This window comes from Akebia trifoliata, chromosome 3 (genome assembly GCF_017979445.1).
Source record: "Akebia trifoliata isolate Shusen 1 chromosome 3, ASM1797944v1, whole genome shotgun sequence".
NCBI classification, from domain to species: domain Eukaryota; kingdom Viridiplantae; phylum Streptophyta; class Magnoliopsida; order Ranunculales; family Lardizabalaceae; genus Akebia; species Akebia trifoliata.
This window is the reverse complement of record NC_141377.1, coordinates 36,228,645-36,245,196: the sequence shown is the minus strand read 5'-3', so window position 1 is coordinate 36,245,196 and position 16,552 is coordinate 36,228,645. Positions and strand designations below refer to the sequence as shown.

At 35.1% G+C, this 16,552-nt stretch overlaps 1 protein-coding gene across 1 annotated transcript; it reads right to left on the bottom strand.

Moving 5' to 3' along the window:
* Positions 1-881: 881 nt before the first annotated feature.
* Positions 882-16,345, bottom strand: LOC147406658 (TOM1-like protein 3). The gene is made up of 11 exons (XM_086434791.1): positions 16,153-16,345; positions 15,954-16,033; positions 15,511-15,658; positions 14,103-14,181; positions 6,505-6,603; positions 6,295-6,408; positions 4,831-4,976; positions 3,810-3,891; positions 2,389-2,474; positions 2,112-2,309; positions 882-1,697 (listed from the first exon to the last, which is right to left on the bottom strand). Exons 2-11 carry the CDS (start codon positions 15,985-15,987, stop codon positions 1,037-1,039), a joined length of 1,647 nt encoding a protein of 548 aa, XP_086290917.1. The 5' UTR covers positions 15,988-16,033; positions 16,153-16,345; the 3' UTR covers positions 882-1,036.
* Between the last annotated feature and the right edge of the window lie 207 nt (positions 16,346-16,552).

Below are 16,552 nucleotides of genomic sequence, written 5' to 3'. Positions count from 1 at the left end.
ACAAAAATCATATTGGTGGGCTTTTACGGCCCAACAGGCATTAGGCCTGACTCATACAAGCCTGAGCTTGGGCTGTACTTGGGGCTTATGGTGGGCACTCATTTACTGGCTCAATCCATTACACCCAATTGTTTAAATGGGCTAGAGTATGGAATGTTTGGGCCCATAATAGCCAGGCCTGGTTTTGGTTTAGTTACATCTGTTCAGGGCCTGTCTATAGTAGAGCTCAGTCAAGTCCTAAAATCTGGCCCATTAACACTCTAATGGTCTTGGCTATCAGAATCTTATACTTGTAATCACTGTTTTCAAGCACTAAGATGTGAGGCGAGGCACCATACCAGCTAAAGCCTCGAGATGTATGGTTTAAGTCTTACAAGTTATTAAATATACAAATAAATAAAAAATTATGGTAGTTCACAATTTTTGTGAAGTTTTTAAAAATGGGTACAACATATACTATTAAGGTGTAAACCCATGTCCAAAGATGTCCAAAAAGGCGGTCGTATCCCCTAAGGCGTAAGCCTTTTCAATGCCTCTTTAAGTAAGGTGTAAGCCTATTGATTGTGATGCGGCCTATCATGGAAAATGAACTAATATGGAAACTAATGCAAAGATAGTAAACTTACATGGTTGATCTGTGATGACTTGATTAGTTCCAACCCTGAGTAAAAAACATATTATGAATATGAAGATACCCAAATTTTGGAACCATGAGGAGGCTAGGTGTAGGGATAGAAAACTAGACCAAAGCATGGACCAATTCAAGAACCCAAACACCAATTCACCATAATCACATAGATAAATATATTGGATGAAGAAAGCAACACACTCTTAAGCAACAACGCCATAAACAAATATTAGAGAAGGCAAGGCAACTTCTATGCTCCAAATAGAAACTCCACCAAATTTTATTTAAGTAGCAAGAAGTCTTTATTCAAGAAGCAAGAAGTCTAGTTATTTATTGTAGTGACAGACTAATAACTATGAACAATAGTAAAAAAACACAAACTGTCCACACTAAACGCCAACTTACCATTCAAAATGATCTATTAGTACCAGGTTTGGAGGGAGATGAAGACTTGGCCTTTGCGAAATCCAACAGATCTTTGAAGAGGGCATCCTCTGGTTTCACTTGTTTAGTTGGTGGGGTCGATGAGTCCTGAGCAACGGTTTTCTCTTTGTTAAGAGTGAGATTCTGGGTCTGCCCTACTAACCCGTCATAAGAGAATCCCGATCCATTACTACCTTTGGCTTGGGAAGGACCACCCAACAAACCTTGTGGGTGTTGCTCAAAGAACTGTTGTCTCTGATCATACTTGGATGGTGGAGGTGGTAACCAAGGAGCCGAGGGAAGCTGCTCGGAGGATTCCTCAGGTTTCTTGGGTTCATCGAATTTCAGTTGCTCAGGAATCACGAAAGATGAGGTTGAGTCCCACCCATGTGATGGAGGGGGCGAGAAAGTTATTTTTGGTGACAATGGTGGATGAGGCGGAACTGCAAGGGGTGTTGGTTTGGGCGATTCTGGTAATCTTTCAGATTTGTAGGAGTCCCCACTGAGATAGTCGATGATGCTGGCATCAGTACTGATTGCCTTGTTTGATGAGGGTGGTGGGGGAAGAAGTGGGCTAACATAGACCTGTTTGTTCTTGGCTTCAGCGGAATTACTACCCTGCCCCTGCACAATGTCTTTCGAGGACCTACAATAACATAATACACAATAGTTAGTAAGAGCTCTCATTTACTTCAAACAGATATAATGGCATAAAGGACCCTTTATTAGATGGTTTTGAAAACTTTAATCATCAAATCTTTATGGGAAGCAACGGTTTCAGTAAAGAATTTACTAGCTCATACTTCATAACATCTGATATATAAAACCAATCTATGATGACCCCCTACAATTTTCTAGAATGAGAACAACCACTCTAGCAATCTATGAAACATAAAAACTAGAGAAAATATTAATATGGAAAACTTATTGGGCATTGGGTATTTTTAGTTGTAGGTTACACTAAAGTTCTGTATAGGATACGAACACATTGATACTTAATATGAGGAAATTTATAAAGTGTGATGGAAACAAAGAAAGGGAACCTCAAAAAAACTGTCACCTGCGAGCTAGCTGAGCAAAATCATCTTCAGACTCGTCGTCCTCGTGATTGACATTCACAACAGGTGCAGGGGGAGTTTCTATTGCTCCTATTCCCAAAGATGCAGTAGGGGTTCCTTTCGCTATGTCATCATGTTTCCGAAGCACACGCTGTAAGTCATCATTCAGCGTCAAACCCTGTGATAGAAGTTTCTCATCTCTGAAATATTAGAAAACATCATAGTCAGTGCCAACATTTTTAATGAGATAACTGTAAAAGCATTGGAGCATATCCTTACGAAGTAGTGTTCACAAGAAGCATGACACGTTTCTGGTACGCATGGCACTGCTCGACAAGGTCTACAATCAGTTCTTGCTTTATGCCCTGCCCATAAGAAGCACATAAGAAAAAGAAAAAAAAAACAATACAAAACAAAACAAAATCATAGGAAGCAAAATTGGAGGAAAAAAGGAGAAGAAAAATAATTGAATCTAGCATTCCATTTTCCAAGGAACAAAAAACCCTAAATATTTGTCAGGGGCCCCATTAAGTTGAACAAAACTCCAAAGCGATGTTAAATAAGTGGGGGTATTTCTTTTGACAAAATCTGCAGACACCATTGAGGAGTTTCTCAATTTGTGCCCACCAATCTTATCGTTTGCCTACATCCATCAAAAAGGCTCACTCTTATCATTTTTTTTTTTAGTCAGACACTAGCTCTCTCTTTCATCAATGGACCTTCACCATGAGACAAATCCACAAATACTTGATCTTTCTTTGTGTATTTGTATTATACTATGTATTTAAAGAGATGAATCCCATCCCCCCCCCCCCCCCAAAAAAAAATAATAATAATAATAATAATAATAAAAATAAAAATAAAAATAAAATAAATAATAATAATAATAAAAATACTCCTAAGAGATCAAGGAGACGTACATGGGATTATAATGAAAAAAAAAATCCTTCTCTAGATACAATTAAGCCCCATCCAAATACAAAATCATGGAAAAAAGACCTCTACAATCTTTAAACACCATTGACGATCTGACAATGAGATCTTGATTCGTCAGATAACACCACGTGGCTCCACGTTTCCATTAAAAAACAAAAAAGCACTCAGTGGTTTCCTTCCTTCCCTAAACCACAAGAGCCTGCAAGTGGGAGGAGACTCGTAACACAACTTCCAAAGGAAAAAAAACAAAGGTAGACCAACTTCTAAATACATGCATGAATAACCCCATCCTAATCCAATTCATCCCAAAAAGAGGGAAAAATGATCAGCACCTCCCTCTTGCACACATAGCAAAGATCGAAAATCATCTTTTTTGTCAACTGTCAAAATCGTAAGTGACAATCCAAATCCCACCCCCCTCAAAAAAAGAAGAAGAGGTACTTCGGTTTCTTGAGGGTTGCTTCTTTATCTTCCTCTCATCTCTGTGTGAGGTAAGTCCTCTCAACCTCCTCTCTTTGCCCTATAGTAATAATTTTTTTTTATATCAATCTAAAAGGGTATAAAACCAGTTCCCATTACCAAAATCCAAAAGAAAGGTTATTATGTGGCTATCAATGTTAACCATAACAATTATGAGGCTATTATTGTCTGGTTTGAGCAAAATGAATGAACATGTAACTTGTTGGACTTCTTCAAAAGAAACAACAGCTACACCGAGCAATATAGTAGGCAGTCTTTCAAAGTAATCAAAAAGAAGAAATTACCTCAGGATTACGAGGATCCAATGCACTAAGCATTTCCATCAATACACCTGCCAAACTCTGAGCATTTTGAATCTCTGTTAAGCTGCATTGAAGACAAATCAGGAAAATTATCAAAATGCAAAAAAGATTCATTCATCACACACCAAGTAGAACAATGTCGCAAAGAAACAGTGCAGAATGGATTATAAACCAATGGATGAATCCAAGAAGGGCCTATGTTCTGCTTGTACAAACAAACTCACAAGAAGTTGAATGGAATTATCCAAAATGTATTAAAAGGATATGATCAAGAGCAAACCAAAAACATAGAATTTTCATCTAATAATATAATAAACACTATATGCAAGAAGATATAAAAATTACAATGGAAGTAGGGTGTTAAGCAGATCCAATTAGTGTGCCTTCCTTTCAAAGCACACAAGACAGAGGTGAGTACTTGTGTGAAATCCTACATGAAGTTGTTTATTCCATGAGTCACCTAGAGCAAGCAATAAATTCAAATTGTAGATATATAACAACAAGCTCTTTTAATTGCCAAACAAGGATGGTTCTTCTTATGCTAGATTCCAGAACACGTCATTAGTTTTCTTCTCATAGTAACATTGAACAAGAGCCCCTCTAATATTTGGCATAACATAGAACAAAGGGAAAGAAAATATAATGAATCTTCGCTTGGTTCGAATTTGGGTTCACAGTTCGTGGTCTGCCACTCTTGGAAGAAGACTCAGGTCAAGAGGGGCATATTATCAGTTTAAAAACAAAGGGGTATCTTAATATTGACCAAACCATGCGGGCATCTCTAACATTCACCAAAATAAGGGGGTTGGTTGGCTGTTTTTTTACGAACCGAACCTCGAAATGGTTCGGTTTGTATCAATTTGTGGTTCACTACTATATTAGCAAACATGGTAACATAGGCGCAATTTACAAAATGGGCACATATTATTCAGTCTGCTGGTTAGTTAATTCAGCTGAGACCGAAAGACAATCAAATTGCCAATTATCATAATGCAGAAAGTACCTGAGACCAGAAGCATCAGTTTGAAAAACTGCCTCAACAGCTGTGTTCTCATGTGTAGGAGCAGAACGAAGAGTCGGCTGGGTTTGGGGTGGAGTAAACAAGGGGACACTATTCTCTGCACGGGGTGGGAAATCTACTCCAGCAGACTGCCAATTATTGAAAAAGAATCAATCTATCCAATGTTCGAGTTCAACAAAAAAAAGAAAGAAAATAAATAATTCAAATTCTAACATTTACTTAGAAACCATTCACTGCTCTAGGCTTCCACCCCAAGCTCTAAATCAAATGATTTGTCAGGAAACAAGGAAAAGAGATTACTAATTTTTTAAGTAAGATACCACATAAGCACATGGGTATCCAAGGGAGAAACTGTAGGTGTAATATATGTTTTCACCATCACATTCTTAATCCAACTGAGCTAAGTGTCTTAGCCTGATTCAGATATAAATAATTACGCGCACAAAAAATCCCTTTACATTCTTTCCACACATTTTTCCGCTAAGGTTTTTCTCTTAGAAATGTAAACCGGAAGACCTGTTAGGGTCTTGTTTATCAAAGGTTATTCTCCCACCAAAACATATTTTTTTACCCTTATCAGCTTCTGTTACATCCTTTTAACGTACCCTTACAAAAATAAATTTTGGCAGAGATCAGCATCTAAGTATCAGACTCCTAGTTAAATATAATAAAAATAACTGTAGGACCCACTTTGCTATAGTTGTGTGGGGGATAAACATCCCGTCCGCTACAATTTTGTGTGGGACAAATTTCCATCAAACTACAATTTTGTGGGACCCACTTTATATTCTTTACTCTTCACCTCCTTTAACTTTACTATATTTCCTCTTTTTACCCCTTTAACCCATTTTGTTGTTTTTCATCTTTTACCCCCTTAATCTTAAAAAAAAATTATAATACCCCGCCAACTTTATTTTTTTTCCACTTTTACCCCCTTAACCCCCAAAGAGGCGTGTCGTAGGAACGGGCGAACTCTAGCATATATATAATATAACGGTAAGTCTCACTTTGCTACAATTTTGCGGGGGATAAACATCCCATCTAGCTATCTTTCCTCTTTTACTATTTTTTCTCTTTTACCCATTTTTTTCAATAATTCCCCTCTATCTTTACTATCTTTCCTCTTTTACCCCTTTAATCCACTTTATTATCTTTTCCCATTCCCCCTTTTTTAATAATACCTCTCCAACTTTATTGGTTTTTTCTTTTTTACCTCCTTAACCTCAAAACTTTTTAATAATACCAATCCCACTTTATTATTTTTCCGCTTTTACCTCCTTAACCCCAAAGAGGATGCCCGTGCCTATGGCACGGGCGAAATCTAGTGTATAAATATATATATAACTTCCCTCCTGAAAATAAGAAATGCTTTTAACCGTCCGAAAAAAGAACCTCTTAAAATAAAAAAAAATCTAGTTATAGGTTGAGAAAATCAAAAGTCAGCACCTTCAGTTCATGATATGCAGCATGGTATTGGGGATATCTTCCTCCAGGTCCCCCAAAAGCTTCTTGCCATGTATCAATGAGAATCAATATCTTTTCCCTTACATTCATGTCCGGCTGCAATATTGAAGCTTGACATCATCAGTACAGGAAATATGATATCAAGACAAAGGCACATAAAGAAGATTTAATCGAAAGAATGGAGGCCGCCACCTTTTTCTTCACTATTTTGACCATGTCATGTAAGATATCACGCTCAACGATTTGCTGGAACACATTCTCCCCACAGTTTTTGCTAAGAGTCTCTAATACCTGGATCAACAATTTTCATAACAAACATCACACCTAGAGGAATTCTAAAAGAGCATTAATTGTGGAAAGTCCTACAATCATGACACGGAAACATGGTACTAGCAGCCATGTACATAGTACTGGTAATCTAAGTTTAAAACTCCATTCTGCTTTGTCCATTTGGGTTTTTCGAAAAACCAAAATACAGAATTGAAACATTTTGATACACTCAGAAAACAAGATTTGTCTTATATTAAAAAATAAATATAGAAAAAAAATTAAGTGATTAAATGAAAGTCAGGATAAACATAACACTTTTCACATCAATGCAGATTAGAAATATTCCAAAACATTCTGAAACAATCATGTACCTTGAAACAATGCCTTTTATGCATGAATAGTGCAAGAATTAAAATATTTTAGCGATTGAATAACTTTAGGAATGATACATCCCGCTTCTTCGTTCCAATACACATTGGAAATATTTCAAAACATTCTGAAACAAACATAGAATACCTTGAAACATTGTACTTGATGCATAAAAAATGTTTGAGTAGTCTAGTTTAGTTGATTAAATACATCCTAGAAGTTTTTTTGATAGGTAAAGGGTTTAGTGGTTAGCAAAGTGAAGTTGGGTTCAAGGGGTTTTTGAACTTAGGACGTGAGAACAACACTCCACGTGTCTTACCAACTTAGCTAAGTTGGCACTTCAAATGAATCATAGAAGTCATACATTTTTTAATGCTTAATTAAGAACCAATATCCATGGCCCAATGACGAGGCATGTGAATTTTAATCACACGATTGTGGGTTTGACACCCACCAAATATGATTCTATATACGATGATAAATATGAACAACATTTACACATACTAGAATTAATAAGAGAAAAAAGTGTTGAAGTTATGGCTCAAAATCAATTAGGCCCGGTCCAAGTGTGCGTGTTTTTGGATCGGTCCAAGGTAATTTGGGTTGGGCTTGTAACTTATGTAAATGGCCCACTTATGTGGTGCTTCTAAAGAGAGTAGAGAAAGAAAGAAAACCTAAAGAGGTTGAGAGGTTTGGGAAGACTGAGATCTAGAAGAAGGTGAAGATAAGTGATAAAGGTGTTTCCTTGTATCAATTTGCCCCGTTTTCTTCATAGTGAAATCGAGCTCCAACACTCATACCTCCATGGACGTAGCCCTTGGGCGAACCATGTAAAATCTCGCGTTGTGGGTATTATGTTCTTACTTTTTCTTTGTGTGATTGTTTATCTTCTTTGCATTTGCTACTATTAATTGGGTTTATCCTTCATTGCAATTATCAAACAAGGTCTTGGAAGGTGTGGCATACAAGGTGTTTGGCGAAATGTTCAATAGGTGTGTGATCAAATTACTAGTGTTCACATACACAACAAAAATTTACACATTGCAATGTAATATTAACTAAAAATATCAGGATCATACAAACTAATGTGCCGCACATATGAAAGATCAATAGAATGTGGACTTGTGTGGAGGTTATAAGTAATCGGGATCGTCTTCTAATTCTTTGAACTGCATGAGGCATGTTCATTGTACCAAAGGTTTAAAATATCAGTTTGAGGCAATGTCCAAGCCAAAAAAACTAAGACATTATGGACAATTCAAAACATTCAATGTTTCTAGGTCAATGCTTCCTTCCGTTCTCAGACCAATCCAAAATATCTCGGTTGAAACATTCTGAGATGGTGGGAAAATTTAAACAATGGTCATGCATACTGGCAATTCAATCCAACTCCTCTCCATATTCTCAACAAATCTCTCTTCTTCTTCTTTTGATAGGTAAAAGAATTTCTATCTCTATTTCACAATTAATTCTCCTTCACGCTTTCTCTTTCTCTTTATCTCTCTTTCTATTTGAATTGAACCAAAAACTTGAATAGAGAAGAAGTTACCTATGTTACATCATCATTGTCAGCATCATCAAAGCCTTATCCTAAAGATTTGGCGTCGGCTAACTAAATCATGTTCCTCCATTCCACTATCTCCAAAGCCATGCTTTCAATTATTCGAAGTGTGTTCATATCTGCTTTCACGATCACCATCCACACTTTTATGGGACTTCCTCTTGTTCCTTAGAACTTTCAACTTGAATATTTCTTCTAACTGGGTTGTAATCAACCTAAGTCGAACATGCCCAAACCATCTTAGTTTATCGCCTATTGAAACTACTCTTACAATTTCTCGAAGGCATTCATTTCTAATTTTATTGTTCCTAGTCTTCCTACTCATCCGTGTAAACATCTTCATATCTGCCACGCTCAATTTATTAACACGACGCTTCTCGATCACCCAACATTTAACTCCATAAAGCGTAACTGTTTGAACTATCAAGTTATAAAATTTTGCTTCTAACTGGATTGATTTGCCTATCACATGGCACTTGAGAAGTGCAGCTCCATTCAATTCGGGTTTTATGGGCAAACTCTCCATCCTTATGTATAATAGATCCAAGATACAAAAGTGGTTACTTCAAAGTATTTCTAGACCATCAGTTTATAGGACATTCCTCCTCTTGTGTGTAAGTTCTAGGAGAAAAAGCTTTTTTTTCTCTTTTTTTTTTTTTTTTTTTTTTTTTTTTTGTGGGGGGGGTTATCAACCCGTGGTTTGCAAATAACAATGTCTACCTTTTTCCTAAGAATTAGGTTTTCAACAATGAAATAATTGTTTTGTTCATACCTATATGTTGCATGAAACATACCAAAACTTTTCAACACTTTTGGAAGTTGAACTTCAAAATATACTATGTTAAAGAGTCGTAATGTTTGGACCAAAATATTCAAACCAAAATGAAACTGTGAACCTTGTGATGTTGTAGAGTAAGGTGGGAGGGATAGAAAGAGCATAAGCCATATGTTGTCAATAGTAATAGAAACGAAACAACATACTTGCATCTACACTAGAGCAAGATATCATAGCTTGTCTATTGGCCAACCAAGAGACAAGGTCAAGCCTACAAAACATTCCATAAACATTTTAAGGACCAATGATCATGGAAGCAACTAGCCAATCAAAATTCCAATAAGCCATATGAGACCAAAGATGATAAATTCTTGAAATAGACTAATAAATTGCCGTTGAAATTATATTATCTGCATATATGAAAGAATGCCCATGGGGCTAAAAACAAAAATAGGCATTGATTGAATTATATAAACAATTACTTGCTTGGCAACTAAACTAAAGGGCTCATCAAAATGGATGCAAAACATTTCAAAAGGTCAATAAGAACAAGAATGTACAAAGGAAGAGAGGGTGAAGGATTGTGTGGATGTTGGATACTCAAGGTGGGAAAATTATAAGGAGATGAGGAATGCCAAGGATGAAATGTGTCCCGCGATGATAGGTGAGACAATGTAAATGAAGCGAACAAAATGTGGGGCTTGAGAGATGTTACCAAGACACCACAAAACCTAAGGTTCTAGTCATGCCCAAACACCTTTACACAAGACAACACTCCTTGAAATGTGTCAATGATGTGTTGAGCTAACATCGTCGAGAAAATTTAGAATTGGCACTTCTTGACAAAACTAAGGTGTTTAATAAACTCGACTTTTGTGTATTACAAGTTTCTAAAACTTAATAGAGAATGGCTTTCAATGACCTAAGTACAAGGTATTAATTTCGATTTCTATGTCTATTTCGGTTAGTCTGGAAATGGAAATATTTTGATCAGTGTGGAAATTAATACAAGTTTTGGAAATAACAAAAATATTGAAGAAATTTTCATTGACCTTGAAGGAAATGATAAAATAGGCATTAAAGCACACTCATTAAGTGATCCAAATACAATAAACTACCATATGGAGTGTGAAATTGAATATCAACATCATTTTGCTACACATTCGTGCAAGTATTGAGAGTCCGACAATGAAAATAGGAAAAATAATATTGCATTAACTACATACAACTTAATATTTAAAAGAATAAAATGAAGAAATTATCAATTATTGCACTCTTATGTTATTATATTTCTTTTATTTTTTGAATAAGTATGAATAAATTACTAATGTATCCAACTAATTTAAACACGGTTGATTGTATGTATAAACATACTAATATGCTTAGAATACATTAAAATAAGATGAAATAGATACTTAACTAATCATAATTCATCTATACCAACAGATGAATGTTATATGCAATTGTTTATTAGTAAATACTATGTGTAATTTACAAGTTCTTTCTAGAAGAAATTATAAGCATTTTTTAAAAAGAAAATTTAGGTCAAAATTTATTATTCATCGAAATATTGCATTTTTATACCTAAAAATTGATAATTTCAAATCAAATTCACTATTCATCGTAATATTCCGTGAAATGAATAGTGTTTCCACCGAAATATATACATAAAGAAATTGTCGGCTAAATTTTGTGTCGAAACTGGTGGAAATAGGAATATTGCGGTATATTTCATGGAAATATGTCAAAATTTAATATTATGCCCAAGTATAACCTTACATGGTGAACACATAATGAAGTACGCTAAAACTAGACTAAAAACTAGGAACATTCACAAAGTATAGCATTTCATCTTATGCATGTCGTTATGTCACATTAGGTACTCTCCTCTCAAATATATATATATTCAAAAAGTATTGGCTTGGGAATGAATAAAAAGTGAGAGGATGATGATGTGTGATATACACTCTTTAAATGTGAAGTCCTTTTCTCCCTTGTTCCACCATTTCTCTCGTTGTCACTTAGATAAGACTTACGTGTTCCTCATTTATTCTTATTGTATATGTTGCTCATTTGACAACACATGACAATAGTGCACCATTAAGTTCTCTTTGTTTGTTGATTGATACACACATCTAGCTCTATACATTTCTTATTCCTTTATACTTAGTTATCTCCTTTTATCTATTTGTTTTGTTTAATCATCTTCATCTCTAATATTTATCCTTTTTTTTTCCTCTTATCTTCATAATAATGTAGCTTCTAGATTTTTCTAGTCTATACTTATTTGGCTTTGTTTTTCCAAGATTTGTTATTTTATATTTTAATTATTCACATCTCATTAATATTTTCTTATGATTATTAACCCATGCCAAGAGTTTCAAAGTATGACTATTATCTTTTTTTCCTTGAGCTTGAGCTAGAACAAGAGAGGACTAACAGGCACGTACCATAGAGATCACTTCATCGTACCGCTCACATTTATTCATTTTTTATTCTCTCCTCTATTTATAACAGTGTAGTTTCTAGATATTTTCTATTTTTTTTACTTTTCTTTGTTTTTAAATGAGTTGTAGTTTTTATATTTTAATAATTTATGTATAGTTAATATTTTCATATGGTCATTTACTTGTGACAAAATTTCTAGAGACCAACGCGCCAAACCTTTGACACTTGGCACTTGTACCATGTACTTAGGTAACACAACCCTTGAGTCTGAGTTGGATCGGGAGAAGAACTATTAAAATGGAAAGCAACTCTCATAAAAACCAACAGAGTAAAGATAATAATAGTTTCAATAGATGGATGGAGACAATGATGGTCCTTGTCACCTTGTGCGCCAATGAATAGCCAAAAAAGATATAGGTTGGAAGGAGGAGTTTTGTACAAAGCAACAATCAAAAGCAACTAGCATAGGCTACCGAATAATCAAACAAAAACATATTAAAGTTGCAAGCTTAATAAGCATTGCAATAGGGAGCTATCAATTTGAAGTTCTCACATTTGGTATAAAGACCATGGAGGACAAGTATAATTTTACTTTCATTGGTAATCATTTAAGAAAATAAATCATTGCTAGAGAAAAAAAATGGACTTGGAACGGGAGTAATACTTTTTAATATAAGGCATACTACCTCTATGACATCGATGAAACTGGACATCATGCTTTGGGCTGATGAGAACAGGTGTATTTAAAGGCAGGCCTAGATAGCCCTTGAGGTCTCTCTGCCAGCAAGCTGGGCAAGGATATCCAAAGAAAGAGTGGACCTGATTTAACAAAGGTGCTAGGTCTAGAACTCTCTTTTTCCATTTAGGATTGAACATTGAGGTTAGGGTATTGACCTCCTAGAACAATTGGTAAAAGAAATGATCTTAAAGCTTAGTCTAGGCTAGAGTTTTGGTGGTTTGGGGATATTGATTTTGGATAGAGTCAGATGAAAAGTTGAGCATAAGTTTTCATAAAGAAAACCCTGAGTAAATCTTATTGATAAGTTCATGAACTATTTGAGTGTTAAACACAATTTTGTTGAATCTTTTTAATAATACATGTAATATAGTTGTTCAAAGATTTGCAATAATTAGCAATTTTTTTGGAGATGAACTAATAATTAGCATATTATTCACTACTAATTCCAAACAACTAAAAAAGGACTGTTTTTATACCAAGATAAGAAAAGCCATCATTTTTTCAATAATTCCTTTTTTCTTGCAAAATTTTTGTGTAAAACCCCCAAAATAATTTGTGAATTTTCCCGTCCTGGATTTTTCCATGTACAATAGTAGGGTTTTAGATTGAAAACCCAAATGAGTAGTAGGGTTTGAGTATTTGTCCCATAGCCCAGTAATACCATTTGCTTAAAGAGGCAAAGTTGTAATTTGTACTACAAGACAAGTGCGAGGAGCCAACCCATTTATGATTCCAGGGGAGAAAACTCCTAAAGGGAAGGATCCAGAATATCATATATCTCAGGATCAATAGGAATAGGAAGAGGATTAGGGGTTGGCAACATGCCACGACAATCTATATGGCATCGAAGTACTCATTGTTTTCTATCTTTCTATTTCAGGGGAGTGGTGCAACTAATACCCAAAAGCATAATGAAGTATAACAAATATAAAGAGGACATGACATGCATGAAAGTTCCTTTATTTTATCTATAAAAAAAGGTTTTATTTAGTAAGACAATTATGCTGGAGACCATATAATTACTGGTCCAAACCAACCCTAACAACAAGGAGGACAAAAGACAAAAATCTAGGTTTCCTTCCATAAAAATAGAATCATCCTTCATATAGACATTCATCCTTCTTAGTGTTGTTCTTTAATGTGTAACCATAATAACTACACTTTTTCTTTTTTCAGCTTCTCGATCCCTTTATGTGATTGGCTTCCTGGCAAAAAGTTTATGCGTAAACCTAGAAAAGCCAACCCTCTACGTTACCCAGCTACTCTAAAATGGGAGACATATCTGCACCATATCCGCCATGTATCCTTGTCGTTTCTGGGTATCATTCATTGCTGAAAAAGAGACAGCTTAACTTTTGTTCAAAAACCATTCCATAATAGGAACCTATCAGAAAGCATTACCAGAAGTTGTCCATACTTGTCACCAACTCTCTATTAGGAATATCTGGCCCCTCATAGCATCAGAAGGGAAAAACATATTTATTTGTTGATCTTCAAAGTCAGACTTCAGGATAGAGGAAAAATGCTCTGATGTTCTGGCTTAATAGAAAACTCCCAAGTTCGAACATAAAGAAGCACAAAATGACAAATATTTAAAATTGTAGAAGACTGAAACATATAATACTTACAAAAAGAGAGAGTAGCTGTATCTTGGGATTTTTCATTGTGAGACGCTTCTTAAGTGTCTTCAAGGCATCCTTTGCTTGCCTGTAGTTTTCAACCAATTCAATCAGGACAATGAAATGCCAACATATTTTTGCTAACATAATCAAAAAAGGAAATAATGGAATGAGAGGTAGGAGATATAACCCGGAAAAAAGGGATTTAATTAATCATCAAAATAGAAAGAAGGAAACACCAATGCTACCGTGACCACAGCTGGCCTCCCAATACAAAACAAAACTTCACCACGTTAATTAATAAAAAAGACGGAATGTTAACCTCCTTTAGTTCGGAAAATTTAAATGAATATATCCCTAGCAAGATTCTCAAGACATTGCTAAAGGGACTTATTACCAGCCTAACTTCGACAATAAAAAAGTGTATCCGAGGTCAGAAGTGCCTAAAACAGATTCAAGCTGTCTGGTTCCATACTTCCATTCATCACCACACAGGTTTCTCTGCATTAATCAGTAACTCCTTCTTTTTTTGGCTAACCGCGTTAATCAATAATTCACCATCATCGTGTTGAAAATAATTAACAACACAAAACTACATGAAACTATCAAACTTAGAAATGAAATGGGGCATACCAGTGTTAAGGCACTAAGGCGTGAGACAAGGCACTTGGCTGGCTAACACTTTGATGTGCAAAGGATAAACCTCACACGTATGCAATTTTAAATAGACAAAATATGATTAAAAAAAAACATATTGATCAATTAAAATTCAAGAGACATAGAAAAATATCGAAAGTATTCAAAAAGCAATTGAATGTTGGAATAAACAGATTATATGGATGGTCTCAAGTTCTTGATTCACATACTCGAGCATGATCTAAATTTTTCAACCCCTTGTATTGGATCAGATGTTATATATGGGAAGTTTCCTCATGATTTGTAAGAGAATAATCAACTAAGTAATTCTACTTTAGACGACATGCAATTGACATAATAAATTTATCCTTTGGAAGAGTGATGAGCTCCTTACCACCAACGCATAGCATGCATTGTATATGATGATGAATTGAACAGATAAATTATCAGTCAGTCCTCAACATTGGTTCATATATATCAACCCTTAACCTAAATCTTTATCACCACTAAATTCAGAAATTGTTAGAGGATAATCAATTAGCCAATGCAGCTCAAGACAACAAGCTCGATTAAAACTCCCTTTAAGGTGATTCAAGTAGATTCTCACTACATAGCCATAGTTGTGGATGAAAACAAAGACAGACAAAAAAAAAAAAAAATCAAATACAATATTACGGTCATCGAAAGGAAAATGCTGATGGTTACTTAGATCCTCACTACATAACTATAATAAAATTATCAAAGGAAATTGAGATTTTTGGTATAAAAAACTTCACAATACCCAGGGTCCACGTTAATAATGTCACATAATTCGATGTTTATTCCCCAATCTGGACCGATCAGCAAGTCGTTCGTGGCCCTCTCGATGCATGCAACAGCATTATTGGCCATGCTAGACCCCTCTTTTCCTTTCCCTTCCTTCCTTCCCTCTAGAAACACAGCCGATAAAAAAAAAACAATCTTTGAATAAAAAAGAACTCTGTAACTAAAGATTAACAGAACCCATCTTTCAAATGCATGTCTCCATCAAAATATAGGGAAAGAATGATCCAAAGATCCAAAAATGAACCATTTTTACCCAAAATTGGATCAAAATAGAAGCACCCACATTAAAGAAATCCACATTTCAACACATCAAAACAATACCCATATATGCAATTGAGCTAAAAATGCATCAATGTACAGAAAAATAAATTAAAGAGAGAGATATCTTGGTACACTGACTTTCATATTTGGGAGAAAAACACCTGAAAGGCATTCTAGAGTTCCAGAATTCAAACTCAGAGACGAAGAAATCAATGAAACTGAAAGCCCAGTAGAACCCAGTACACATTTATATAGAGAGAGAAAGAGAGTAACGGGTGGCAGCAAAAAGAATCAGAGGCGAAAATCTCGAAGTAAAGATTTGGTTTTGGAGACTCACCTGTCGAAATTCTATAGACGAGAAGAGAATAATTTGGTGGAGAGGTTTTGGTTGGTGGTTTTGGGTTTGGGTTTGTTTGTTGTATGTTTAAGAGAAACTATCAAATGGGATTGTGAACCTTTGAACTATAGATTTCGCAATTTAGTTGACTTTTATTCATTTGGTCTCTCTTTCTTGCTTCTCTCATTCTTCTATAATTCTATTTGTAAGTGTACATCACCATATATATCCTTAAAAGACTTTTCCTTGATTTGATGACATGTGATGAAGTGAAATTGAGGCAACTCTTTGTTCTATTATAAAATAGGCCTTTAGTGTGTTATAAGCACCCCTTCCATAGATCATAAAGGTTTTGAACCGTTAGATTTTCTTTGATCAATAGTATATAATAAAGACCAAT

Coding starts and splice junctions, on each gene's coding strand:
- LOC147406658 (XM_086434791.1), bottom strand. CDS start 15,987: ATGCCTTTCAGGTGTTTTTCTCCCAAATATGAAA. Junction 15,659..15,953: donor TTTTTCTCCCAAATATGAAA/GTCAGTGTACCA, acceptor CTGTGTTTCTAG/AGGGAAGGAAGGAAGGGAAA. Junction 14,182..15,510: donor ATTATTAACGTGGACCCTGG/GTATTGTGAAGT, acceptor TGAAAACTACAG/GCAAGCAAAGGATGCCTTGA.